The sequence below is a fragment of the Diceros bicornis genome, chromosome 11, assembly GCF_020826845.1.
Source record: "Diceros bicornis minor isolate mBicDic1 chromosome 11, mDicBic1.mat.cur, whole genome shotgun sequence".
In the NCBI taxonomy this organism is placed as follows: Eukaryota; Metazoa; Chordata; class Mammalia; order Perissodactyla; family Rhinocerotidae; genus Diceros; species Diceros bicornis.
In genome coordinates, this window is record NC_080750.1 from 70,458,113 (window position 1) to 70,486,045 (window position 27,933).

General features: G+C 42.5%; 1 protein-coding gene across 3 annotated transcripts; it reads left to right on the plus strand.

The window, feature by feature from the left end:
* Nucleotides 1–31: 31 nt before the first annotated feature.
* ENTPD4 (ectonucleoside triphosphate diphosphohydrolase 4) lies at nt 32–27,933 on the plus strand. Of its 3 annotated transcripts, none has more exons than XM_058550515.1 (13): nt 32–124; nt 8,247–8,333; nt 9,519–9,716; nt 10,239–10,444; nt 13,891–14,041; nt 14,548–14,651; nt 16,451–16,510; nt 16,794–16,948; nt 18,558–18,724; nt 22,222–22,546; nt 24,185–24,270; nt 25,456–25,617; nt 27,030–27,933. In XM_058550515.1, exons 2-13 carry the CDS (start codon nt 8,326–8,328, stop codon nt 27,256–27,258), a joined length of 1,851 nt encoding a protein of 616 aa, XP_058406498.1. In that variant the 5' UTR covers nt 32–124; nt 8,247–8,325; the 3' UTR covers nt 27,259–27,933. The 3 variants fall into 3 exon arrangements, with proteins under 3 accessions (XP_058406498.1, XP_058406500.1, XP_058406499.1); XM_058550517.1 differs by having other exon boundaries at nt 16,794–16,924; XM_058550516.1 differs by lacking the exon at nt 32–124 and adding an exon at nt 1,764–1,787.

Below are 27,933 nucleotides of genomic sequence, written 5' to 3' on the forward strand. Positions count from 1 at the left end.
GGGGCAGGGCGGCCGGTCGCTTCCGGAAGCCGGCCCGCGTTGCTGCCGCCGTTTTGCCGCGGTGGTCGGGATGCGCTCCGCTCACGGCTCCCCGCTCTCCGGAGCCTCGGGCGGTGCCGAGCAGGTGAGGCGGCTTCCTGGCGCGGACGAGGGGAGGGCAGCGGCCGAAGCGGCCGGCCGGGGCGAGGACGGTCGGAGAGGGGGGCCCGTCGGGCGGCGAGGGATCCACCCCTGTGCCCCGGGGCCTCAGTGCTGCCCACGCCGCCGGCGGTGCGGCCACATCCGGGCGCCCCGCCTCAGCCCGGGCCCCTGGCGGCAGGTGCTCCCCCGGCCCCTGGCAGGAGGAACCCGGCGGCCGCGCCTGCTCCAGTGACCACGCCGGACTGTCCCTCTCACACGGAGTGCGGGCGCCGGGCCCACGCCGGGGAGGGACCTTGCCAGGGAGAGGGGTGCTGCACCAGGGACCCGGTGGTTCTTGCCTGACTCCTTATCAGGACGTTACACGTTCAGCATCGTTTCTGCTTTGCTCTTCTTTTACTAAGTTTCATGCTTTAGATTTATCCTTGGAAAAAATGGAGCTAATTGGGCGATCAAGTGATGGTGAGAGCAATGTTTCGCAAACTTGAGTAATGCGTGGACACCTTTTAAAGGGACGGTTCTCTAGAATACGTCCCAGAACCCGGAATCCCCAGATCCCAGTTAGACGAGCACTAGTATAGAGCATTTTCAGAGAACGTTATTACTGTTAGGAAAGAAAAGAGATGCTTTACAATTCAGGAACTTTCATGCTGGAAGGAAACGAAATTATTAAAGAATTCTGTATTAGAGACTCAAATCTCTAGTTTAAGTTGACATTGCGGTCTTTACTGTGTTCTGCGTTGAGTAATGAATATACCTTATTTTCCAGCCTTGGATAGGCCTAAAAGAATCATATTCTTTGTGTTATCTTATATTTGATGTTATCTTGTCTTTGTGTCAGGTTTGTTATTTCTGTTTAACACATTAGCAGAATTATAAAATGGAATAGTAATTTGTATAAGTAGTTTAATTGTTTATTTCTGTGTTTAAGATTGATTTATGACTTGTATCTGTTGCATATTGAGTCTATGGTTTTCATTCTTCTAGCTCTAATAGGAGTGCATGATCTCAACCCTTGTGTATATAGTCTAGAAAGAAGAAACAAAAACTAAAGTTGACCTAAGGATTTACATTCTTTACATATTTATTCAGCATGTTTATGTAAAATGGACTATACCTGAAGAAAGAGAAGATTCAGCATGTGGGAAGACATTAGAAAGTATAACATTAAATCTTGGCAAAGAAAGACATTGACCTGTGCCTTGAAAGAAGTGTAATGTTGAGAGCAGGACATATTAGTTTGGAGGAAGTGACATTAGTAACGGCCAGAGGCAAGAATGAGAACAGCTTGTGTGCAGAGAAGAGACCCACCTCGCTAGAGCAGAGAGATGTTATCTGGAGCTGAGGAGAGAACAGATGGGTGAAATAAGATGGGACCATTTGATGGATGGAAGCTTTCAGAGGCCACACAGGGAAGTTGGTGTTGACCCATAGGTTGTAGAAGGGTCTGCAGCTGCTCATAGTTTGAAGAGGTGTTTTATAAAGAGGTATTTCCAAAGAGTGATGTTCACAGTGAAGGCAGAAGGTGCGTGACCCACCTAGAGATCTGTCTTGAGGTAGTGATGTCTGCTATGGTCGTTTTAGATGTGTGGACTGTTTGAGGAAGAATTGACAGGACCTGATGAATGATACAGTATGTCAACACACAGGTAAGTGGGAATCAAAGTTAAGAACCAGGTGACCCCGATAGTGATACTCCTCTTAGACCTGGAGAATTTGGAAGGTGATGTTAGTGACCCCAGACAGACTTTGACTAAATGAGTCTGTGGTGATGGTGTCAGTAAGCTCAGGATATGGCACTGAACTCGAGGAAAGTCAAAACTGCAGATTTGGGAAACTACAGAGGTGCTACAGGAAGAGTGTGACCAGAAAAAGATCATTTAAAATGGGGACCAGAATTTTGCAAATGAATAGTGAGAAGTAGGAAGAAGTTTGATTAGGACTTGATATTGAAAAATAAAATTTAAAATTTAAAAATAGATATTGAAGAAAATGTAGGTCATAAATGCAACTATATGCATACTTCTTAAAACAAAGAATGAATCAAGAATCAAGTTGATTTTATGTATTTTTGCCGTAACTGAGTGCCACACAGCAGCCTTCACCTCACTCTGGCCTCTCACTCTCACAAAGACGTTTATTTCTTACAAAATTCTACCTAAGTGTGGGCTTCTTTGATTTTTCAAGGTCCTCTTGTAATCTTTTGATATTCACATCATTCTCTTTCTTTTTTTTGTGATTAGCCCTGAGCTAATATCTGTTGTCAATCCTTTTCTTTTTGCTGAGGAAGATTGGCCCTGGGCTAACATCTGTGCCCATCTTCCTCTACTTTGCATGTGGGATGCTGCCACAGCATGGCTTGATAAGCCATGCGCAGGTCCATGCCCGGGATCCGAACCTGCAAACCCCAGGCCGCTGAAGCAGAGCATGCAGACTTAACGGCTGCGCCACCAGGCCAGCCCCCATATCATTCTTTTTTGAAGTGCCCTTTATGTCATCTCACCTTTTCTTACTCAGAGCTCTAGCTCTTCCAGGGCCTCATTTGTGTATGATTTTGTTGTGTGTGATTTGAGAATTTGCTAATGTCTGTTGTGTTGCATGCTGCATTTTTTCCCAGAGGAGGCCTTTCACTTTGCAGTTGTTGTATTGTTTTTACTGATTTCCTTGGGACTATCAGTGAGAGACTAACTGACAAAGACAATGAGCTATGACCAATGGGCTTTTACTCCAGTGAAGAATGTTCAGCTCAGGAGGGCCCACTAGCAGAAATGATGAGAGTTAATGCCTCCCTCTGGTGATAGGTCTAACACAGTTTAGGCCTTTTAAAAACATGGCAGTTTTATGGAATATTACTAAAAGTTTGCCTCCCCATACTCTGGTGCCAGGATTCTTAGCTGCAAATACAATTGGAGTTTATATTTTAAGATCAAATTACTGTATTGTTGACTCCTGAGTAATATTCAGCCGTACTTTTTTCCTAAATAAAAGCAATTACTTCAGCAATTTATAAGCTGTCCTATTTTCTCTTTCTTTAAACACAAATTTTGTAACTTAACAAAAATAACTATCCTTTTTGTCGAAATCCTCACATATCTCAAAGAAAAAATCCTAAAACAAACACTAGATTAAATAACATTTACTAAATTTGCTATAATTCTGACAGTGCCTCTTCTCCTTTGAAATGTATTCTCTTTTCTCTTCCCCATCCCAAGTCTACCTCCCACCCCCAGCAATCTCTGCCTGTTAACTTGCCTTCATTGTGCTCTTCTCTGAAGTCGTTTGGAGTGTGTCAGATCATTTAACGTTGCCTTCTGTTCTTCTCTTGATTATTTCCTGGGTGTTAGTATTTTCTTTGTAACCAATCTGCAAACTCCTTGAAATCTGGAGTCAGGTTTGCTACTCCTCTCTGCCCTTTGTGTCACTGCATAGTACTCAACATTGAATCATTAAAGTTCTTTCTTCCCCCAAGGACCTTGACTTTAACTAAAACATTCTTTTCTTTTGTTCTTAGTTCAGCTATCACAAAATTATCGATTTTAAAAAATGTTCAGATTGAAATTCCTGTCATGGAGAGTTTTTAAGATAGCCTTTCTTGATATATCCAGAAGAGGCTTTGGTGCTGGAAACTGGCGGTATCAGTCAAAGGTAGCTGGTTAAAAATGGTTCTATTGTTTCTTCTGATGATAAAATTAATATATGCCCTCTAAGAAATATAGGCAAGCCTATGGGAGAAAATAAAGGTTATCCATTATCTACTCAGAAATAATTAACCAGTGTTAATATTTTGGTTTCTCTCCTTCCGTTTTCCCCCTCTATACATGATATAGTTTTTTCGCATGAATATATCATGGATATCTTTCCATGTCAATAAATATAGATCTGCATCGTTACCTTTAAGAGTCACATTGTATTCCATTGCTTAAGTGGACCGTGTGTAATTTCACCCACCCCCTATACTGCACATTAGTAACAATGTTTTGCTACTATACACAATACTGAACTGATGAACAGCTTTATGCATTTTTAGTGAATTTACGTATCATTTCCTAAGGGTGAATTTCTGGAAGTAGGAAGTAGAGCAGAGGGGAAGGACGTGTAAAATTTTCATGTACGTTACCCATATGCCCCAAAAGGTTGGCTTCTGTTTAGAGTCTCTCCAACAGTACTCACACCACCTTCCCCCCTTTTTGTTAGCAGAGGATCATCAGACATTAATCTCTGCCAATCTGATGGTGGCAAAGTCTTGTTTTTATTTATATTTCTATAGATACTCATGAAGTTATATTTTATCAGCCATTTGTATTTCTTATTTTGTTAATTTCCAATTATCTTTGCTCATTTTTGTGTTCCAGTGTTTCTTTTATTTATTTATAGTTGTAAGAGTTATTTACCTTTTGGCATATATGTTACAAGTAAGTTTCCCAAGCCTTGTGTTTTTTTCACAAATACACAATAATCTTTTCAATATGATAGCCATTGCCACATGCAGCTATTTAATGTAATTAAAATTAAATATTGAGTTCCTCAGTTGCTGTAGCCAAAATAATCTTAAAAGAATATTGAGAAGGGATTTTTTTTTAAAGACTCAGAAGTCTCAAACTCATATGTAGATATATTTTGTTTCATTTATGGTTTGAGACATTCATGTCATTTGTAGACAAGCCTTACCCATTCCAAGATTATATAAATATTTACCTACATTTTAATCTTACATTTATATGGATATTTTTAATATTTAAATCTGTGAGCCACTAGAATTCTAATAAAAGGTGTCATGTAGTAATGTCACCATATTCAAATGCTAAAAGGTAGCTACTTTATAAAAACATATTAAAATTCATTTAAACATTCAGGTAATTGACATTTTTTTTCCTTTTTGTGTGAACTTTTAAGTCACAAATATTGTTTGTCCTGAGTTTTGGGTACATGGTATAATATGGACACCATATTAAAACCTGAACTAGTTAAAATGATTTTTCCTCCTTTGTCAGGTAGGCATTATTAATACTTTTTACTCTGTAATATATCTTTGTATGTGTGTGTTGTATCCTCTCTTCTGTATTATAAATTCTTTAAGGGCTGGCTCCATATCTGACTCATCTTTCTATCTCCCACTCCCAGCCATCCGTGAAACAAACAGTAGTTGCTCATTGCTTGTGTGACAGGCACTGGTCACTGGGGAAACAGACGAATAGGAGGCTTTCCCTGTCAATGAGGGGCTTGCCGTGTAATAAAAAGGTCAGCTACAAGTATAAAACTGTAGCCCACGGCAGTGATGAGCAAATACTCTGGGATATGAGGGTTAGGGAAGTCCTGACAGAGGAGCCACGCTTGACTTGTGTCACAGAGAATATATAGGCATGCCAACAGATGGATCCAAAAGAGAGAGTCGTTCTACAAATGCAGAGGAATGCGGGGCATTTCTGTGACTTGCAGCTTGTGTTCAGTATGTCTGGAACATAGGGTACATATCTGTCCAGTCCATCTCTCATGGGACAAGACTAGAAAGATAGAGGCTGAATCACTGCTGTCTAATGCAGAAGCTCCATGTGGCTGTTGAGCACTTGAAATATGGCTGGTGCAGCTGAGGAATTTTTAATTTTAATTACATTAAATGGCCACACACGGCAACGGCTGCCATATTGAACAGCATAAGACTAGATTGTGAGGGACCTCCGTTACCATCCAAAGGAGTTAGGACGTTTTCCTGAGTGAGAGAGGAAGTGAGGTGTCATGGTTTCTGTTTGTTTTGGACAGATCACTCTAGTGTATAGGCTGTTAACCTTTTGGGTCCCAGAACTCTGACACTTGATTTCTTGCCAGGCACTTTCCTAGGGTCTGCAGTGCTGGGAATGCAGCAGTCAACCAAGCAGACATACATCTGGCCCCTCGTGGAGTTTGCATTCTGGAGGAGGAGACACAGGAGCAAGAGAAATGCAAACACACACACACACAGGATATTAGAGGACCAGGATGAGAGCATGGATTCTCACGTTTGAATCCCAGCTCTTTTATTTATATCACCTTTTATTGTCTGTGTGATCTTAGACAAGTTGCGTAGCCTCTCTGCCTCATCAGTAAAATGTTGTGCAAATAGTGCCTACTTTGTAGGCTGTTAGGAGGAGTAAATTAATATTTGTAGAGCATTTGAGCAGAGCCTGACACTTAATAAGCACTATATAAGTATTTAATAAATAAGTAAATGCTAAGGAGAAGAAATAAATCAGAGAAGGGAGATAGATGTTGGGGAGAGCTTGTGTTATAGATAGGGTAGCCAGGGAAGGCCTCCCTGAGAAGGTGACATTAAGGACCTGAGGGAGTGAAAAAGTGAGCTGTACAGATTATTTCCAAGCCGACGGAGCAGCACGTTCTGAGACCTGGAGACTAGACAGTGCCTGGCATATTTGAAGACAGCAAGGTTGCTGGTACGGGTGGAATGCCCTGAAAAGGAGAGAGGAGAGGAGGAGTCAGAGCGGTGACAGGTGGCGAGATCCTGGAGCACTACTTAAGCCAGGGTAAAGCCTTTGCAGTTTACTTTGAGTGCAGTGGGAGCTGTTGGAGGATTCCGGTATCAGGGTTGCAAGATCCTGGGCCTGAGCCAGGACAGGGATGGGTATCAACTTCAGATGAAGAATCTGCGCCTTGAGTTATTGGATGATGGGCCGGCCCCGTGGCTTAGCGGTTAAGTGTGCGCGCTCCGCTGCTGGCAGCCCGGGTTCGGATCCTGGGCGTGCACCAACGCACCGCTTCTCCGGCCATGCTGAGGCCGCATCCCACATACAGCAACTAGAAGGATGTGCAGCTATGACATACAACTATCTACTGGGGCTTTGGGGGGGAAAATAAATAAAATCTTTAAAAAAAAAAAAAGGTATTGGATGAAGAACTAGACCACTGAGTTGAGACCTCAGGTAGGATACCAACTAGTTAGGCTACTGTTCTGCTAGACCAGGCCAGAGATGAAACTGACCTCAGGCAAAAGTGATAAGAAGAGGGACAGATTTTAGATAAACTGAGGTTAAAGAAATGGCAGGCATCTGTCAGAAATTGGCTATGGCAGATGAAGGGGAGAAAGGGGTCAGGCATGACTCCCTAGTGTCTGGTGTGAGCAGCTGTGGAACTGAGATTGAGACTGCAAGGGAGGAGCGGGTTGGGAGAAAAGAGAGTGAAGATTGCAGTTTAAGAGTTCAGTTTCAGAAATATTTTTCGTGGGCCTGTGCCACATTCAGATGGAGATATGAGTAGGCTCTGGAAGGTGGCTCAGAAGAGAAGCCTGGGGTGAAGAAAGAAATTTTTGGATCAATCCAATAATTGATGCAGTAAATGAGGTTGACGAGGAACCAACATCAGAGTTAGAAGAGAATGGAGCCAAGACAGAAAGAACCCTGGGGAACAGAGCAGACAGGATTTGCAGAAACGAGGAGACTTGGAGGATCCTGAGAAGGAGTGTTCAAGAGCTAAGAAGCAGACTAGGGGAGACAGTCTTGGGAGGCCCTGAAGAAATAAAGCAGTACCACAAGACTAAAAAAGATACAGACTATAAGGCGTCCTTTGGATCCGGCAGGTCGGAAGGAGGCCCTGGCTGTAGGTCCGTGTTTTCTCCCTGGTTTGAGGTCTGGGAGCTGGAGGAGTGGCAATGACTGTGAAAGTGACCGAGAGCTAACTAGGAACATAGTACCTGACATTGTATTTTGTACATTAAAGAAAGATCTAATAGATACCAGTCAAACGAATGGATATTTCAAATTACCATGCAATTAATTGTTCTGCCTACCTACTACCCCAACCCCTGATCTTTAACATTCAGTACCGTAAGGTGGTTAAGACCTATTTGGTGACCTGGTATTTTTGGGTCAGAGATGTGCTTTTAGGTAGAGAGCACTAACCGGTGCCAGACTCTTACCATCTCTTGAGTTAGGCCTGTATCTCTGACAGCATGAAATTAACTTAGAAATGTGTTGCTCAAAGTAAGCCTTTCTAACAGCTTCAGTGCAAGGATCACATACCGGGTTATGTGTGGTTGGATTTAAACATTGGCACTTGAAAAAGAGCATAGACGTTTTCTCGGATTGTGCCATCTTTGTGACTTTTCTCACTTCCTGGAACAGGAGGCTAACTCCGGAGGACCCCATTGTTTCTGTGTGAGGACTGACCCCCAGAACATTGCCTGAGCTCTGACCCATCAGTATGGGGAGGTGAGTGACAGTGCCTAGTCGCTGGCACCGTAAAACCCGAGATTTCAGTGCCACAGAAACAGCTTGTGAGGCAAAAAAAATCTAAATCCCAAGTGAAAAGTGTTCAAAGTTGTGCTACACTATGTTTGACACCTTTGTTCTTCCAGGGCCCCAGTGACGTCCTGTCACAGAAAGAAAGTGATAATGCCAGGTGGATTCTGCAGGGTTAATGTAGTTTACCGTAAAGGCCATGCGGGTTGGAATCTGCAAGCGGCTGTAGTAAGCACAGGATAACCATGTGTAAGCCTCGGAGGTGTGGGGAGGGGATGCTAAACCCCAGGGATTGGACCAAGAACCCACATGGAGACCAGAAATGACAAATGGGAAATTCCGTTGGGTAGCAGGATACTTCCCCTCCTGTGGGATATTTTAGTCCAGGAAGCACTCTTTAAATGAAGAGTGTAGAAATTAAATGTAAAGCAATAAAATTTATTCTAAAGGCAGCAAGGTTTTTTTAAGCCTTTTTTTTTTTTGTCTCTCATTCCTGACATAAACTGAGAGGAAAAGTGTTTATTTGCAAAAATGTCTTAGGAGTATTTCTAAAAACACAGGACATACAAAACTCATTTATTGACTTTGTTATGGGGGTGTTGTTAAAGATACTGTTTTCTCCCGTTTTCTCACTCAATCATCAGGGAGAAATTTGCCTTGGAATTCAGTGTTAAGAAAATCTTATTCCTCCTGGGCTATTTATATTTTTCTAATCTAATGGCAAAGTTTTAGCCACTAGGATGCTCAGCTGGCTTTGCGGGCCTACCTTATTATATGCATTTTTGTGTACTAAATTGTCCTTTGGTTTCATCATCCTTAAACCTGGTTTCATTATAGATTTATTGTATTGAACTTGTAAGCCGTCTCTGTTTTTTTGGAACAAAGCAGGGTACAAATAAAAATCTACATAATGCTCCCAAAAAAGAGGGGAAAACACAGAAGTGTCATAACGATCAGGGCTTAATTCTGATTCATATGATTTCATAATACTGAGTTATATAGCAGAACAGCAATATGGAAGATGCTGGTATACAGATACCCACCCGCAGGGAAATAGGGTAGCTCAAGCTGACTGTGTTATTTTCCGGTCAGTTTAGGCAAGGGGAGGCCTCTTTGGAGCAGATTGCTTTAAAATCTGTTTTTTTGGAATTTCAGGATTGGCATCTCCTGTCTTTTCCCTGCTTCCTGGCATTTTAGCATCTCTCCAGCAGGGTGTCCTCGAATTCTGAATACCAGTTTACGCCAGATTATTGTAATTAGCATTCTGGCTGCTGCTGTTTCACTTTTATACTTTTCTGTTGTCATAATCCGAAATAAGTATGAGTGGCTATCCAGAGACAAGAAGTTTCAAAGGTAAGAGAAAAAAAATATTTATTTTCTAGATGAGATGCTGTACCTTCATTTCATGGCTTCAAGACTTTTGGGATTAGGTTGGAATTTAAGGAGCATGTGGCTTTAGGAAACAGATTCTGTGCTGAATACAGCATGGCATGAAAAATTAAACTGTTTGAAACATTAATTGTTAACCACCAGATCCACATCATAAGAGGATTTAAACATAAGCTTCTCCTGTGATATCCTAAAAGCTGATTTTGCAGTTAATGTTGATGGTTTGGAAATAGAGTTTTGCTTTTTAGAACTTGTTTGAACTTCTTTAAAGGAATAATGAGTGTGTATCTGACTTAGATTATCACTGCTGCTTGTTTTGTTTTCTTTTGACTCTTTAATCATTTGGCAGTTGTAAAAACATTACAGTGGTGCCACTGCGCAGCCTAGAAATCACTGATTTGACATTTGTTTATCGTGTTTGCTCTGTTAGGTTTAGCGTGATATTCTCTGTCTCACTAAAGGTGTATGTTTGTTTTTCTAAACAAGGTACTTGGCACGAGTTACTGACATTGAAGCTACAGACACCGATAACCCCAATGTGAACTATGGCATCGTGGTGGACTGTGGTAGCAGTGGGTCTCGAATATTCGTCTATTGCTGGCCGAGGCATAATGGCAATCCTCATGATCTGTTGGATATCAGACAAATGAGGGATAAAAACCGAAAGCCGGTAGTTATGAAAATAAAACCTGGTATGTAAATGATAAATATGTGACTGGTAACCAGGTTCTGTCCCGTCATTCTCTGTGATGTCTTTCACATCTTTCCATTTCTCACCCCAACGTCATCTCCCTAATTCAGAGCTCACACCAGGACCCAGTTGGTCTCCAGGTTTCACTTTCTTTTCCCTTTTCTATGCGTCCTGTATAAGGTGACTAACACCTTCATCAAGTATCCAGAAATCAGGTCTGTCTTTTTGTCTCCCGCGGCGTTTACCGTCGGGCCTTCCTCCTGGTGTCTGCTCACATGCTTGCTGCTTGGCATCAGTTACGGAGGGATTTTCCCTCTCCAAGTAGTCCCTGGTCTCTCCCCTTAATGACAAGGTAATTTCAGGTAACCCATGGATAGCTGTTCTCTAATACATTAGTATGTGTCATTTAAAAAATAGCTGCCCCAGTATATTCCTGATCATCTAGAGTATTTGATAAGGGTCACCATAGAACTTAGAAGAGCTGGTATCATGTCTAGTTTTTAAAAATATCAGAACTTCTAAGTCAGAGTGTCATGTAAAAATTGGGATTTGCCTTCCTCGTTGGACTATTTAATTCAGTGGTTCTCAACCTGTTTCTGTATCTGCACCATTTCATGGGCCGCACCCCACTGTCAGGATCAGTAGGAGTGGAAGGTGTCAGGAGGACCTTGGAATAGGCATTTTACATCTTGATAGTTGATAATCACTGGTTTAAAACAGTGGACCATAGATCTTAATAGAGATTTAGCACTTTTATTTCATCTTGCTAATATATTAAATAGTAAAATATTAAATCCAAACAACCCAAGGATTTTATCTTTTAAAATATTAGAGAATACTGATAAAAATTAATCATAGCTTATTATCTCCTATTTCAAAAATATAAGGGGCCGGCCCAGTGGTGTAGCAGTTAAGTTCATGCATTCAGCTTTGGCGGCCGGGGTTCGCCGGTTTGGATCCTGGGCATGGGCCTGCTCACTGCTCATCAAGCCGTGCTGAGGCGGCATCCCACATAGAAGAACTAGAATAACCTACAACTAGCGTATACAACTATGTACTGGGGCTTTGGGGAGAAAAAGGAAAAAGAGGAAGATTGGCAACAGATGTTAGCTCAGGGCTAATCTTCCTCAAAAAAAAAACACCTGCAAAAAAAAAAATATGTATATATATGTAAGTGAAAGGAGAGTCAGTTTTAACATGACAAAATACCTATCCTCATCAAACGGTTCCCAGCCACGTAGACTGCAGACCCCTGGAGGCTTACTCATTCTTCATTGAGTAATTCAGGCCCCACTTCCTTCTTCGGCATCCTTGAACAAGCTGATTGTTCTTTGATGCTTGGGCAGCTGGGCACCAGCATATTGCTCAGAAAATTCAAAGTCTCTACTGCATTTTTCAGGTTAAAGAGAGGGAACTTAATCTGAGTCTCTTGAACAAACGTTATTTTGATATCAGCATATATTTCCATGAATGAAGATCAATTTTTCTGTAGGTCTTAGTGAATGACTTTTAAATTTAGTTTCCTGTTTTCCCACCCCTTAAATTTTTATGTATCCCTGATCTAGAAAGATTTTCAGGACTAAAGTAATAGTGATCAAATAAAAAATTCACCAGAAGATTAAAAAATAAAACTCTATAAAGCACTTTGCATTTCATCCAGTTTCACATACCAGTGTTCCATCAGTGATTAAACTGCTCTTGTGGAATAAGATGAAAACTTTCATGCCTTGGTGTTGTCCTTTGAGAACCAAGGGACAGCTACAATAGTATCCTAGGGTATACACCTGACTCTCATTAAAATCAGACTTAACATGATTCTCTCTGATGCTAAGAAGTGTTTGAAGTGGAAACTCAAGTACCTTTTTGTAGCGCTTCTCTGTCCTAAAGTGTGGACTCTCCTGAATAGCATTACAGCAAAGCTCTAGAAATTTTCTTAATAGATTCTGGATAGTTTTGGGCTTGGTGTCCAAATTGAAATAGCATTGTATGTGGAGTCAGAAAGTCTGGCTTTTAGTCTGTTTTCTGCTGATTACTTTGATGAATCACTTAATCTTTCTGGGTCCACAATTTCCTAATGTATGAAATAAGGAATTTGTGGACTTCTGAACACCCCTTCATCTTTAATACTGTAGGCTAGAAGACAGCTGGAAATATTCATTCCCTTATATACTCATTCAACAGCTATTTGCTGAGCACCTCATATTTGCCAGGTACTGTGTTAGGTGCTGAGAATATAAATTTGAACAAGCCACAGTTTGTGCCCTTAAGAAACTTCTAGTTGAAATGAGACAGGCGAGTAAATAGGTAATTTTGATAAGGTGTGATGAGTGCTACAGCTAGAGGTAGGGGTGAGTGCAGAATGTAGTGCGAGCTCATCTTCAGGGTTCTGTTAGGGAAGACTCCGTACAGGAAGTAGCTAAGAGGATGAGCAGGAGCTGCCCAGGTGAAAAGGGGTGGGAAGTGGATAGGGAGGCAGACGAAGAGAAGCTCTTCCTGGTGGTGGTGCAGGGGTCCTGAGGCCAGAGTATGATGCATTATGGAAATTTTTATTCAGTATAGTTGAAGTTGAATGGAAGGAACATGGGAAATGATAGGATGGGTGAATATGCAAGGCAGGTTATGCTATTCTAGATTTGAGCTTTATGTGGAGAGCGTTGAGGAGCCGCAAAAGAATTTTAAGCCAGGAGGAGACACCCTTTGCATAGGGAATGGTTGGGGGATTGCCAAGACTGGAGAGTAGGATGGTTGCAGCAGGCTGGGAGGGTGGTGCTGTCCAAAAGAGATGAAGAGAAGTGAAATAATGTGAGAGGAACCAAGGAGAGGCAGTCAGTGAAACCCAGGATGCATGTTGGGGTCAGGGAGAGGGATTTTTATCCAGGATACTGGCTTGGGCCGCTGGATGGCCGGCGGTGGTGGTCGCTGAAGTAGATAACAAGCAGTAAGAACAGGTTTGTAGTGGAAGTCGAGTTCAGATTTGCATATGTTGAGTTTGGGGGTCTATGAGGACAAGCACGTGGCCATGTCCAGTGGACAGTTACCACATAGTGATCTGGAGGTTAGGGAAGAGATCTCGGTGGCTGCTGGTACTTGGAGATCCAAGACATGTAGATGGTGATGGCAGCCGTGGGAGTGAGTGCTGCCTGAAGAAATGGGAACACGTTTCTTGAGGGCAGGGATGAGTTCCTGTGCAATTGATCCCAAGTGTCTGACACAGGAGATGTTCAGTTAGGTCTGTGTTTTGTGATGACTGAGAAGAAGAGAGCGTGGTACTGAGCATTTAGTACCACCATCATTTAAGGAAGAGACTAGAAGGAGTTGCCAGAGGGGTAGGGAAAAACTAGGAGAGTACGATGTGTAGCTTGCATTTCTTTCAAACGAGCTACACTGAAGAAGCAGAACTTGTTAGCTAAAATATCCACCTGCTGACAGAACAATTTTTTTCTCTAGGCATTTCAGAATTTGCTACCTCTCCGGAGAAAGTCAGTGATTACATTTCTCCGCTCTTGAACTTTGCTGCAGAGCATGTGCCACGGGCAAAGCACAAAGAGACCCCTCTCTACATTCTGTGCACAGCTGGAATGAGAATCCTTCCCGAAAGGTAGTCCTCCAAGGAGGGCAGGCCAGGCCTGGGGTGGGGGTGGGGGTTTCTCTCCTACTCTTCTCCTTCCTGTCGCTCCTCCCCCTCTTCCTCCTCTTCCATCATCTTCATCAAAAGGAAGACATTAAAAATTCTTTCTTCAAATCTGTAATAGTACCAGAAGTTTTCCCTTAGCCAGAACTCACCAAATATCTTTGTATTTGTTTATGACTGTAAATAGTAAACTATAAAATTGTCATTTTAAAAAAACTGATTTTCTATTTTATTAGTTTAAGGATTGTTTGCAGTTGTGGTTTTACATCTAGGAGTCACAGGATTTCACACAACTCCTGAAGATGCCATCCTAAAATAAACAGTCGTTTCAATGAATTGCTTTGGTTTTAAAATTAACTGTTTCATATAGGATATACCAGAGCCACAGTTTGGGGGTTTTTCTTTTCTTTTTTCGAAACAGAAAAATTCAGGATGTAATACTTTGATATGTAGAGTTTTGGGCTCTCTTACAGCCAGCAGAGAGCCATCCTGGAAGACCTCCTGACTGACATCCCCGTGCACTTCGACTTCCTGTTTTCTGACTCTCATGCAGAAGTAATTTCAGGGAAACAAGAAGGTTGGTATATTGGTCTTCAGCTTGAAATTTGGGGAGCTATTCCTTTAAATCCTCCTCATTTTCCCCAGTGTACACTTTATGAAATTACTCTTAATACCTTAAAATTTGGGAAACCATAGCCTTGGAATATTATAATTTTTAAATGACAAAATTAGTTTCTTACATGACTGGTCTTTATTACCCAAACATTAAGCCATTAAAAAAATACTTTGTTTTCACCACATTTAGGAAATATATTTTGGACTCATTTTGGTAGAAAAAGTTTGTGTTTCTTGCCTGAGTTATACAGCTTTCTGGAATTATGTTAATTACTGAGCTATTGGAGCCTTCTGCTGATTTACTTGCTAGGACAGGGAAATTATTCTTGACTTTGATACACTAAGAAAGTATTAGTTCTGTTTTCAAAGAAATGATTCTACTTGAAAATAAAATGACAAGTCAGTGCAGTTTTTTGGGGTATAGCTTGCTAGAAATGGAGACCAAAAAGCCTTTATTTCAAAATCATCTATCATTTCAGCAAATACTCCTCTGTGAACGGCACAGTAGAGAATACAAAATTGGGTGAAATTCAGATATTGCCATTGAGCTGTTCACAGACAAGTGAGGTACACAGTTAGCTGCTGTGTGAGGTAGAGTTTTAGGTACTGTAAGATGATAAGGAAAAAGTATGGGAGTTCAAAGGAGGGAGACAATTTTTTTTCTAGCTAGGGGCATTGTGGAGAAAGTGACATTTGAACTGTGCCTCAAGGAATAGTTATAAATACAGCATGCCAGAGCATTGTAAGGGCAGGGTTCTGAGAGAGATAGGAAGCACGTTCCAGACTGAAGAAATGATCTCAGTCAACATAGGTAGGAAAGGATGCATTATGAATGGAGGAACAAAAATGTTTAGCCTGACTGGATTCTGGCCCTTCTGAAAGGTGGCTGGAATATTCAAAGTTGGACAGGTCTTGGAAGTGTCAGGCTATGGAATTTGGACTTTGTTCCGTTGATCAGTCCGATAGTGGAGGAGTGGACTGGAGTGCGAGAGTAGGGGCAGGCAGATAAATTACACGGGCTATCACTGCCTCTCTCTCTAACGGCTTAAATCAAGGTGGTAATACAAGTGGGTACCAACTGGGTGTAGGAAGTGTAAAAAGAGAATCAGACTTGGCAGCTGAGTGGAGGTGAGGGAAAAAGGAAAGGGAAGAGTCAAAGTTAACTCTTTTCTTTTTCTTTTTTTTTTTTGTGAGGAAGATCAGCCCTGAGCTAACGTCCATGCCAACCCTCCTCTTTTTGCTGAGGAAGACTGGCCCTGGGCTAACACCTGTGCCTATCTTCCTCCACTTTATATGGGACGCCACCACAGAGTGGCCTGACAAGCAGTGCCTTGGTGCGCGCCCGGGATCCGAACCCCGGGCCGCCAGCAGCGGAGTGCACACACTTAACTGCTATGCCACGGGGCCGGCCCCCTAACTCGTTTCTAAAACTTTGGAATTGGTAAGTTTAACTTCATGAAAAGTTAAAACTCCACTGTTTCAAAACAACCCATAAATTTCAGAGAGAAACTAGCACTTTGGGTATTATATTTTCAACCTATATAAATGAGATGAAACTATAAATTTTTAAGTTAAGAGATTTTGGAAAACCACTAAGAAAAGATAAAATACATCTGTAGAAATGTGTTACTTCAAGTGATGGTTTCACAGATTGTCAGGGAGTAAATAAATGAGGTGTTGGCACAGACTGTGTTGATAAGAATTATACAAAATATTTTACGGCTGTGTTCTTCTTCTCTTCTTCCTGTGAAATGGTCATAGGTGTGTATGCGTGGATCGGCATTAACTTTGTCCTTGGACGGTTTGAGCATATTGAAGATGGTAAGTATCACGTTTCCAGCTAATGTGTCTAACTGGAAATTATGGTTTTTTTCTATTTAATCCAAAGAATAAAAAGGGAGCTGAGTTTTGTGACACAGCTGTGTGTGTAGGAGTAGAGTGAGAGGAGCTGCTGTTTCACACAATTAACTTGATCTCAGTTGGGAGGAGTGCGCTGGATTTGCTGGATATGCTTGAGACGTACCATGAAAACAAGGTGACTCTTCAGAAAATCCCAGTTCTCTGGATTTGTTCTGTTCCGATGGCTGTTTCTTGTTCTTTCCAGATGATGAGGCAGTTGTGGAAGTTAACATTCCCGGTAGTGAAAGCAGCGAAGCCATTCTCCGTAAAAGAACGGCTGGTATTCTCGACATGGGAGGCGTGTCCACTCAGATAGCGTATGAAGTCCCCAAAACTGTAAGCTTTGCCTCCTCACAGCAGGTTATTATCTGTACAAATTTCCTTCTGTTTGCTTTGGTTTTCATTTAACGTGTCTCCATCCATTTTTGTTTTGTTTCTGAGTCTGAATACATCTTACTGTGCTTGCTGAGGTACCGCCTTCTCAACCCAGGAGAAAAGAGGCAGGAGGGAACCAAGGCAGACCTCCACTGACGTGTGTGTGTGTTCGTTGAATCAGCTGGTTTGCGTTCTGAACTGAGGGGTTCTCTTTGGTATACATGTCATTCACATCCCTGAGCTTTTGTTTATATTTTCTCTGCAATCACTTCCTTTCTCAACAGGTATTGTAAACCTTAATCTAATAGCATCAGATTTCTTAAGGTATAATTGGGGAAAATACTTTTTTTTGATGACTCAGGCAGCTTTTGACTTTGGAAAGGGCTGAGGTTTGTATCCACTGATGGTTGACTGACTTTTCTCCATCGTCTTCAGTGCTCTCAGTCACTGCCAGGGCAGCCTTGTATAGAGAGCACCAGGAGAGTTTCCAGGCATCTCTTGAATTGCCCCGTGTCTTTATGACTCTGTCCATTCAGCTGTGAATTACTTCTGAAGCCTGGCCTCCTGCACTTCCCGTAGCACAGCATGCTGGTTAAAAAGACTAGAGCTGGACCAGTGCAGGCTGCGTCAGCACCCTGTCTGTCCTCGCTAGTTGTGTGACCTTTTGTAGTCTAACTTCTTTGAGCTGGTTTCTTTATCTATAAATGTGAATGCAAGTACCTCCAACATAGGGTTGTCATGAGGCTGAAATGAGATAGGGCATGTAATGCATCGAACGCACTGCTGGGCACCGAGTGTTTGCGCCATAAACATGATTGATATATTTATTAAGCTCCTTAGAAAAATGCTTAGTAAATTCAAGTATTACAATTTGTGTTTCCTACTTCCCATCCAGACATGCCTCTAGAAACTATTCCACTCTGTAAAAAGTCACGTTTTTCCCTGAAGATAAAAAATACATATAAAGCAAGTTTGGAAAAAATACTGAAAAATCAGGATTAAAAATTTCCCATGGATGCCTCATCCAAAAAAATCAGTTAGCATTTTGGTGTATTTCTTTTCATTTTTCTTTTGCTATTTATAGTTTCTAAAAATATGCTGGTTATAATTGATCTTAACTGTTTATATGATTTTGTGTTCTTTATTTAACAGCACATAAGCATGTTCTTCCATAAACTGTTAATTACCATAATTAATTAAACCTTCCTTGGAGTTGTTTATTTGAAGACATTCAGTTTTTTCTGTCACAGAATTGCAAAGGACATCTTTGTGTATAGAGACTTTTCAATGTTTAGGATTATTTCCAAGGCATAGGATTTCGTAAATAGATGTACTAGATCAGAGGATATGAACTATATCGTTAACTTCCTTTTTCAGAAAGTCGTGACAGTATCACAAATGTGCAGCACATCTGAAATTTCTTAAGTCAGAATTGTTATGTTGAGTTAGGGATGCTTAGAAGGATCCTTGGGAAATGCAGAAGCAGACATTTTTGATCCTTTTAGATGAGAATCTTTTTAGATCTTTCTGTTTAACAGGAAATAATTGTTTTTGTTTTGCTTAAAATATTAGTTTGTTATCCTTACGTCTGCAGGAAGAAGTAGCTAAGAACTTGTTAGCTGAATTTAACTTGGGATGTGATGTTCACCAAACTGAGCATGTGTACCGAGTCTACGTGGCCACATTTCTTGGGTTTGGTGGCAATGCTGCGCGACAGAGATATGAAGACAGAATATTTGCCAACACCATTCAAAAGAACAGGTAAAGCACCTTCCACTAGTCGGCAGTCACTTTCAAACCTAGGTCTCCCCTCATAGAAAACATATCCAGGCAGAGCAGGTGGTAGCTTTTTATTCCCCTGCCAGCTGAGCTGGGAGAAGAGGTGGAAGGACACCAGGGTTCTGCCTTCAGCCCAACATCCCAGCAGGCTCTAAAGGAGGATCTCTCTCTCAGACTCACACCTCCCCTGATGGATTAGAAATTGCACTCTCAGGATATTAAAATAGTTTTGAGCCTGGGTAATGCTATTCCAGATTGCAGAGTCCTTGGGGAACTCAACACCTGGGCCACTGCAGATGTCCTGGAGGCCTGCAGTAAGTGAGGATAAAATTGACTTAGGGGATCCGCCCCGGTGGCCTAGTGGTTAAGTTCAGCACACTCCGCTTCAGCGGCCTGGGTTCAGTTCCTGGTGCAGACCCACACCGTTCGTCTGTCAGTGGCCATGCTGTGGTGGCGGCTCACATATAGAAAAAGGACGATTGGCAGCAAATGTTAGCTCGGCAAATCTTCCTCAGCAAAAAAAAAAAAAAAAAAAATTGAATTAGGTGATGTTCTGGCGCTGTTATTGAAAAACAGCCCATGTAGTTGTTAGTGGATATGACCATAGTGAAGGAAGTTATTCAAGAGAAAGAAGTGATCTAGGAGTCAAAGTTAGTGGTTGTAAACATTTTTAGCAGTGAAACTTAAAAATGAGTTTATGGGGGCTGGCTTGGTGGCGCAAGCAGTTAAGTGTCAGTGTCCACGCTCCGCTGCCGTGGCCCAGGGTTTGCCGGTTTGGATCCCGGGCACATGCCAACGCACCGCTTGTCAAGCCTTGCTATGGCAGCGTCCTGTATAAAGTGGAGGAAGATGGGCATGGATATTAGCCCAGGGCCAGTCTTCCTCAGCAAAAAAAAGGAGGATTGGCAGACGTTAGCACAGGGCTGATCTTCCTCACGGGAAAAAAAAAAAATAATGAGTTTATGAAGATTCTGGGATAGAAAATACATAAAACAAATAAAAGCAGCACTTTATCAGTTTAGATTTATTTTATAAGTACATAGCAATTATTTATTTAAAATTAATCCATAAGAACAGAAAAGCCATTTGGATGAATAAAAAAATCTGAAATATTCTATTAATTACTGTTTTGTTTTGTTTGTTTTTATGAAACACTTTTGAGAGGAAAAATCCTAATTCATAGAGATAAATGATAGTATCTTTCCTTAATCAGTTTAATCTTAAAAAACCTGTGGAGGGGCCGGCCCGGTGGCGCAAGCGGTTAAGTGCGCGCGCTCCGCTGCGGCGGCCCGGGGTTCGCTGGTTCGGATCCCGGGCGCGCACCGACGCACTGCTTGGTAAGCCATGCTGTGGCGGCGTCCCATATAAAGTGGAGGAAGATAGGCACAGATGTTAGCCCAGGGCCGTCTTCCTCAGCAAAAAAAGAGGAGGATTGGCGGATGTTAGCTCAGGGCTGATCTCCTCACAAAAAAAAAAAAAACCTGTGGAGGCTTAAACTTGAAGAAAAACCAAGTCAGAGCCATTCAGTTCCACATTTTCCAGAAATTCACATATGTGAATAAGAAAAACTTGTCCTTTGTTTGCCCAGATATTAGTTGAATAGTGTGAGTTACGAGATCGGTAGGCCCATAGTATCTTTTTAAAAGTGGTATGTTATATGGGGCCAGCCCTGTGGCGCAAGCGGTTAAGTGTGCGCACTCTGCTGTGGCGGCCCGGGGTTCGCCAGATCGGATCCCGGGCACGCACTGGCTCACTGCTTGTCGAGCCGTGCTGTGGCAGCATCCCATATAAAGTAGAGGAAGATGGGCACAGATCTTAGCTCAGGGCCAATCTTCCCTGGCAAAAAAAACAAAAAAAGAGGAGGAGTGGTATCAGATGTTAGCTCAGGGCTGATCTTCCTCACAAAAAAAAAAAAAGTGATATATAGCACATTTTTGTATAATTTTTTATAATAATCTTAAAATAGAAATATTTTATGAGTAACATTTGAATCAGAATTTTGGAGAAACACCTTTTTCTACAACCTGAATTTTTACTAATTGGTTTTAATGTGAGGAGGCTTGTATAATGGACAATTCAGTGCTACTTCTCAATGTAGATAAAGGGCATCTGGAAGCAGTAGTATGAAGCATATGAAGCATACATTGGACTAGTCTGGGGTTTTTATAGTAATGATAAATGTTAGTCATCACTTTATACGTATGTCATGAATTGAGCCTGGAAGTGCCCATTTATCTCTTTGCCATTAGTAGTGATGATTGATTTTTTAAAATTAATTAAACATTTTTAATTAATGGCAAAGACCTTAAATTATTACATTCTAGAGCATTTTGAGTTGCCCTGATCCTAGGAATAAACAACTTGTCAATTGAGTGGCAAATGAAAACTTGACGTACTGCTCATGACCAGGAGTTGAATGCAGGCACTCTCCTCACCGTTAGACCCCCTTCAGGCTCGTGTGACTTCGTGGTGTCAGACACTAACGTAACTCCAGTTGTGGTAAGCGCGTTCCTGTTTCTCAGTTGTTTAATGATGAGACACATAGTAGGACGACGGATCTTAATGCCCAGAAATGTCCCTGGGAAGTAGTTAGCATAGTGCATTTCAGAGAACAAAGCTAAGATTCCTTGTCTACGGGACTTCTCAGAGCCTGTAGTACTAGAAACTGTTACCTGCAGCAGTTGGGATCAATAGTTAACTTTTGAAAATCAGTTAAAACAGAATTATAAAAATAGAATCAAACCTGAAGCATTTTGTTTTAATTTGTGTATTCACTTGCCAATCTTTTGCTCTGTACTCAAGTCCTTTCTTGGGCTACAGCCATCATTTCTGTGGCATGCACTGCACCCCCTCATGGTAATGTCATTTTGGCTTTCTTTAAAGAATACCAAGGACTTAAAGACATCTGTGAAGCAGTTTGACACCAAGTTCTTCTAGATTTTTGCTAATTTTTCCTAATTTCTTTTTTATCTTGGTAATACCTAATTTGACAGCAGTTTTATAGCAACTTGCCTTTTCATATTTTTCTAAGGCATCTAACCTAGTTATTGCAGGACCAGTTACTTCTTTTCACGGTCACTTTTCATTTGTATATAATTAAAATCACAAGCTCTAGTGGCAAAATCGGGTTGGGGACAACACATTGGCGGGCATTCGACTGCAGTGACCGTGAGGCTGAGAGGAGCTGACTGACCAGGAGCACGGCAGCCAGGGGCACCTGGCTGTCTCACAGGGGACGGGAAGTGGTGGGGCATCGGCCCAGGAGGCTGTTTCACTGGACTCGTTAAGGTGTCTGCTGTACGCAGGTGTGTATCGTGGATCTCCAAGAAGGGCTCAAGTGCGTATTTTCCTAACTTAATTACCCCAGAACCCTTGTGTCCCCACAGAACACCTTGCAGGACTCGTGTTCCACAGAGCGTATTTGGAAACACTGATTGCAGCCACTTCTCCAAAACGTGAAGTTTCTCTTTGTCCTGTAGGCTCCTGGGAAAACAGACTGGTCTGACTCCTGACACTCCGTACCTGGACCCCTGCTTACCCCTAGACATTAAAGATGAAATTCAGCAAAATGGACAGACTGTGTACCTACGGGGAACAGGAGACTTTGACCTGTGTCGAGAGACTATCCAGCCTTTCATGAATAAAACAAACGAGACTCAGACTTCCCTCAATGGGGTCTATCAGCCCCCAATTCACTTCCAGAACAGTGAATTCTATGGCTTTTCTGAATTCTACTATTGCACTGAGGATGTGTTACGAATGGGAGGAGACTATAATGCTGCTACATTTACTAAAGCTGCAAAGGTAACCTTCAAGGAAACCGTCTTCTGCTTGCTTTTGCAAGACTGCGTGGACAGCGGCAGGTTCCATCCTCCCTTCCCGTTTGGAGGCCCGGGTCAAGAGAAGGAAAAATGTTGGGAGTTCTGTTCCCTTGGTTGGGCAGGAGAAATAGTCACAGCAGAAGTAAAAACTCCACTGTGAGCTGACTTCTGCCCCCCACTCCATGCACTGCTCTGGTCACCAGTGGCTTCCAGATTATTGTCTTTTGTATTTCTGTAATAACGTAATTATCTGACAGTGCTCCTCGCAGCCTTCCCATCTCTTAGCTCCGGGGCTCCTATTCTCTTGTTCTCCCCTGCCGTTCTGACAGTTTCTTAGGCTCTTTCTTGGGTTTTCCCCCTTCACGCCCCTTAAACCTTGGTGATCCCAGACATCCACCCTTGGCCCTCTGACCTTCAAGTTCTTGGATGGTCTCATCCATGCTCAGGGTTTGCTGCTACCCCTTGAGAAGAGACTCCAGTCCTGACCCCTGCCCAGTGCCTGCTAGATTTCACAACTCCAGACAAACCCACCATGCTCTCCCCATGCTCCTCCTGTTATGCTGTCTCGGTTAATGGCGCCACTAACCCCCGAGTCCCTCCCCAAAACCCGGGAGTTACAGGCTTCTCCCTGTCACTCATTCATCCCTCACTATACACCACCGTATAGCCAGTCATCAAGCATGTTATTTCATGTCATAAATATTTCTCAAACCCCTCCCTGCCTTCTGTCCTACTGTCATTGTCCTAGTCCAAGCCTCTGTCTGAAACACAAGTATAGCCACCTGCTCGCCTATTTAAAACCTTCAGCGACTGCCTTTTGCTTCCAGGATAAATTCCAAATGCCTTAGCAAGTCATCCCCACCCTGTAGCCTCCTCTCCCACCTATCATTTATACTCTAACCCCATCAGACAGCTCTTCATTTCCCTCCCACCTGTGCTACTCCTTGTCTTGTCTTTGTTCTTGGTGTTTCCTCTGCCTGAAATGCCTGTCCTTACCCTCTCACCCCAGGCTGAGTGCTGGGCTCTGTGTTCCCTGTTGCAAGTTTCACCACCTCTCTGTGCTTCAGTCTCTTCATCCTTTAAATAGAGGTTAGAGGAGTAGCTGTGTTGAGGAGTTAAGTGTACATTCAGAAAAGGCACTCACTCAGCGCTCGGTGCATGTTAGCTATGAATATTACTGTTAGTACAGAGAACGGCCCTTCTCTTGAAGACAAAGCCTTAGTCATTTTCTGTTCTCAGAACCTTGTACCATGTGGCCAAAGACACAGGCACTCAGTCTGAACTGCTTCACTTTTCTAAAAGTTTCTGCCTGTCGCATGCAGTCCTAGGGGGAGAAACTAAGTGGTTTAGGAGAGGTTGGTTGTGGGCAGTGAAATTCTCCCTAACAATAACTTTAGCAGAATTTTAAGGCAAAGAACAAGCGTTGTCTTTGCTAATCAGCAGGTATTCATGGAGTGTTTTAAGTCTTGTCTTCAGGGTGCACGTATATGTTAAGCTGGTGTTTCCTAATTGGAAGGATATGTTTGTTGTGAATATGAATTTGGTAAACCCTTTTTAAAATGAAAAAAATGTTTAATAAAATTTTGAATCTGGTGATTTATTTTGGTGAAATTTCTTTCAGGATTATTGTGCAACAAAGTGGTCCATCTTGAGGGAGCGCTTTGACCGAGGGCTGTATGCCTCGCACGCTGACCTCCATAGGCTGAAGTAAGTCATGGGCGGCCAGGCCCGGGTGTTTCCAAGAAACCATGGGTTCAGTATTGGCCCCCTGGCTTGCCACACCCTGGCCCCAACCTACCTTTCTATCCTCATCAATCACTATTCCTCCTCATCTGCCCTGGGCTCCTTTCAAACGGGACAACAAATGTTTGTGCCCAAACATCTGTTATAGTTTTTGCGCCTCCTTCCACCTGTTATTGCCCTGTTCAGCCTTCACTTATTGAAGGCCTGCCCAGGCGTCAGAGTCAGGTCAGATGCTGGCCCTTTCAAATCTTCTTCTGTCTATTCAACCAGACTCCATCCCTCTCTCTGAGTCTCCAGAGTGCTTATTGTGTCTCTCTAGTGGTGTTTTCATATTTTGCTTTGCTTTTTACTTGTTTGTAGCTTTTTAAAAAATTCTCTTTTATTATGTCATTTAAGTACATTGACTTATCTTGTTATTATATCTTATTACTTGCTTAGCCCAGAGCTTGCACAAAGTAAGCCTCTGAGGGTCCGGCCCGGTGGCGCAAGCCATTAAGTGTGCACGCTCCGCTGTAGCGGCCTGGGGTTTGCTGGTTCGGATCCCGGGCACGCAGCGAGGCACCGCTTGTCAAGCCACACTGTGGCAGCGTCCCATATAAAGTGGAGGAAGATGGGCACGGATGTTAGCTCAGGGCCAGTCTTCCTCAGCAAAAAGAGAAGGATTGGCAGATGTTAGCTCAGGGCCAGTCTTCCTCACAGAAAAAAAAAAAAGTAAGCCTCTGATAAATATTTAGAATCGTAGAATATGAGAAAAGGAAAGGAAAGGGACCTGAAAAGGACCCTGCTACCTTTTCATTTTATAATAAAGAAACTGAGATCCAGAGGCTGGAACTTAATCGATATTTATTCAATGAATAAATGATGGAATGCCTGAGGGAAAAAACCTGTCATGGCAACAATGTATTAAATTATACTGAGACCGAGTTTCATGAGCTAATTGATTTTAACAGGCAAACTGTTCATGTTGTGGGATAAGGGACATAAACCAAGTCAGTCAGCTTGAAACGCGTCTGGTTGGTTTGGCTGCTCAGAACACTGGCCGCCTGAAGCCCTTGCAGCCACGATGGTCACAGGGGAAGGCTGTCTCTGTGTCTGGTTCATTTTGACAAGTGAATCAGTCCCGCTTATGTTTGTGCTTGGTGTTCATAGGTATCAGTGCTTCAAATCTGCCTGGATGTTCGAGGTGTTTCATAGGGGCTTTTCGTTTCCTGTCAGCTATAGAAATTTAAAGACAGCCTTGCAAGTTTATGACAAGGAGGTTCAGTGGACTCTCGGAGCAATCCTTTACAGGACCCGCTTTTTACCCTTAAGGTATGGCTGTGACTTGGTAACGAGAATCAAACAAAAGATGTTTTTCTGCAATTCTGATGCATCGTGGCAACTGTGGTTTGTGGATGTTGGGGGTGGTGGTGGTAGCGCTGGCTGTGGGCAGGGTTGTAGAATTCCCCGCCTCCCACAGTGTGTCCTCCCTTCCCACCTTACCCATCCATCATCCGCAGCACAGAAGTGTTTGATTATTCTCACTGTCTGTTCCCTAACTCCTACACAGAAGAGTTACTGCCAGGGTGCTTAACCTTTGTGGCCTCGGGTCCCTTCTTAAAATACTGTTTTTAATGCATAATATAATACATAGGTTACAGGGGAAACCGTTGTGTTAAAATATATTTATCAAAATATTACAGAACAAATTCGGTATATAGTAATATATGTCTTTATTAACTCATTAAATAACAAGATCTAGCAGCAGAACTAGTAATTTCTGTAATTTCATTGTAGTGATCATGTTGATGATATTTTGAGGCATTTGTAAAACACCATAATATGCTACACAAGGTCTGGGAGTTTCACTGGAAACAAGGTCAGAGTCGTGCTATAGTCTTGTCTGCCTTCATGGTCTAAGGAGATACTGCATTTAGTCAGAGATTGGTGAAATAAAGATGCACGTTTTGGGCCGGCCCCGTGGCTTAGCAGTTAAGTGTGCGCGCTCCACTGCTGGCGGCCCAGGTTCGGATCCCGGGTGCGCACCAACGCACTGCTTCTCCGGCCATGCTGAGGCCTCGTCCCACATACAGCAACTAGAAGGAAGTGCAACTATGACATACAACTATCTACTGGGGCTTTGGTGGAAAAAATAAATAAAATTATAAAAAAAAAAAAAAAAAGATGCACGTTTTTCCCCATTCAAGTTCACAGACCTGGCTGTCAGCTGACCCCAGGTAAGAACCCTGGTTCACTGACAAATGAGGTACTAGCTTTTGGGGGGTTTTGGGGGGTCCCCTTCATTTAATTGAGCATCTCCCAGCAATACGTTTAACTGGGTTAACTGCAAAAGATGTGAGTATTCAGTATTACTGGTCACAGACGTGGTTTGATTCCACGTTGGCTTCTGTGTATTAGTGAAACCCTCACAGTTCTTCTACACTGCTATAATTTTTGTTACCCAAATTATACTGATAACTGCTGCAGACTTAGGAAAACACTTCTACATGTTATCTCCTTAATACTTACAGCCACCCTCTGTAAGGCTGTAGTAGCCTACATTTTAGAGGTAAGGAAACTGAGCCTCAGAGACTGAGGTGACAGTTCTTTTCTGCAGAACCGTGTCCTAAACCAAGTCCTCCAACCCATGTCCTGTGCACTGTGACCTCGCGTTCCTCACCTGGTTAGTTCTCAGTTCTCTCATCTGTTCTGTTTGTTCTGTTGTTTTGTTTCCATGTGGGCAGAGATATCCAGCAGGAGACCTTCCGGGCCAGTCACACTCACTGGCGGGGCTTCTCCTTTGTCTACAATCACTACCTGTTCTCGGGCTGCTTCCTGGTGGTCCTGCTCTCCATCCTCCTCTACCTGCTGCGGCTCCGGCGCATCCACCGCAGGACACTCCGCGGTGGTTCTGCCGCCACCCTCTGGCTGGAGGAAGGCCTTGCGTCCCAGAAGATTGCTGGTACCTTATGAGCTGGAGTTGGAGAGCCCGGGGAAGTCTTGCTAAAGGAAAAGCCATTTTTGCCTCAGGGTTTCTCCTCTGTATTCTCATTTGGTTTTGTTTTTCCTTTCCCTTTTTGTTCCTTGAAACAAAAACACAATCGGTAGTTTGTAAGCTCTGCTGTCCTAGAAGTATTGCCTTTAGCCGTTTTGTATACAGCTTTAAAATGAGTAGTAGGGAAAGGGAAAATCACTTCATTTTTGCTGCGTAGGATATCTGCCAAAAATAACTAAGGTTTTTGGTTTTCAGTTCAGTTTTAAACAGACGCACTTTGGTATTGGAGGGAGATGGCAAAGGGTTTTTTTTTTGTATCAGTGGAGGTAGGACTGAAGAGTGATACTTTCACAGAACCAAAACACATCCCGGCTGAAATTATAATCCTCTTTGTTTCCTCTGTCTTGACGCTTAGTTTTTATTTATTGTTCAGGTCTGTTGCTATATGTTTTCTTTGCAGGCTTAAAACATCAAAAGCATTTATATCCAAAATAGAGAAAGATAGACACCAGGAGGTGCCTATTTTTAAAATTGATCATGAAGAGACCTGAAAAATGTGAAATAATAACTAGCGCTGTGTGTGTCTGTGTGTGTGTGAAAAATGCTAATGAAGGAGAATGAGGGAATACAGTGCTCTTTCTTTTAAAAACACA

What these genes read in the sequence shown, in the direction of transcription:
- ENTPD4 (XM_058550515.1), top strand. An exon ending in AGTTATGAAAATAAAACCTG is followed by an intron (nt 10,445 to 13,890) that starts GTATGTAAATGA and finishes TTTTTTCTCTAG; the next exon opens with GCATTTCAGAATTTGCTACC. An exon ending in GTTTGAGCATATTGAAGATG is followed by an intron (nt 16,511 to 16,793) that starts GTAAGTATCACG and finishes TGTTCTTTCCAG; the next exon opens with ATGATGAGGCAGTTGTGGAA.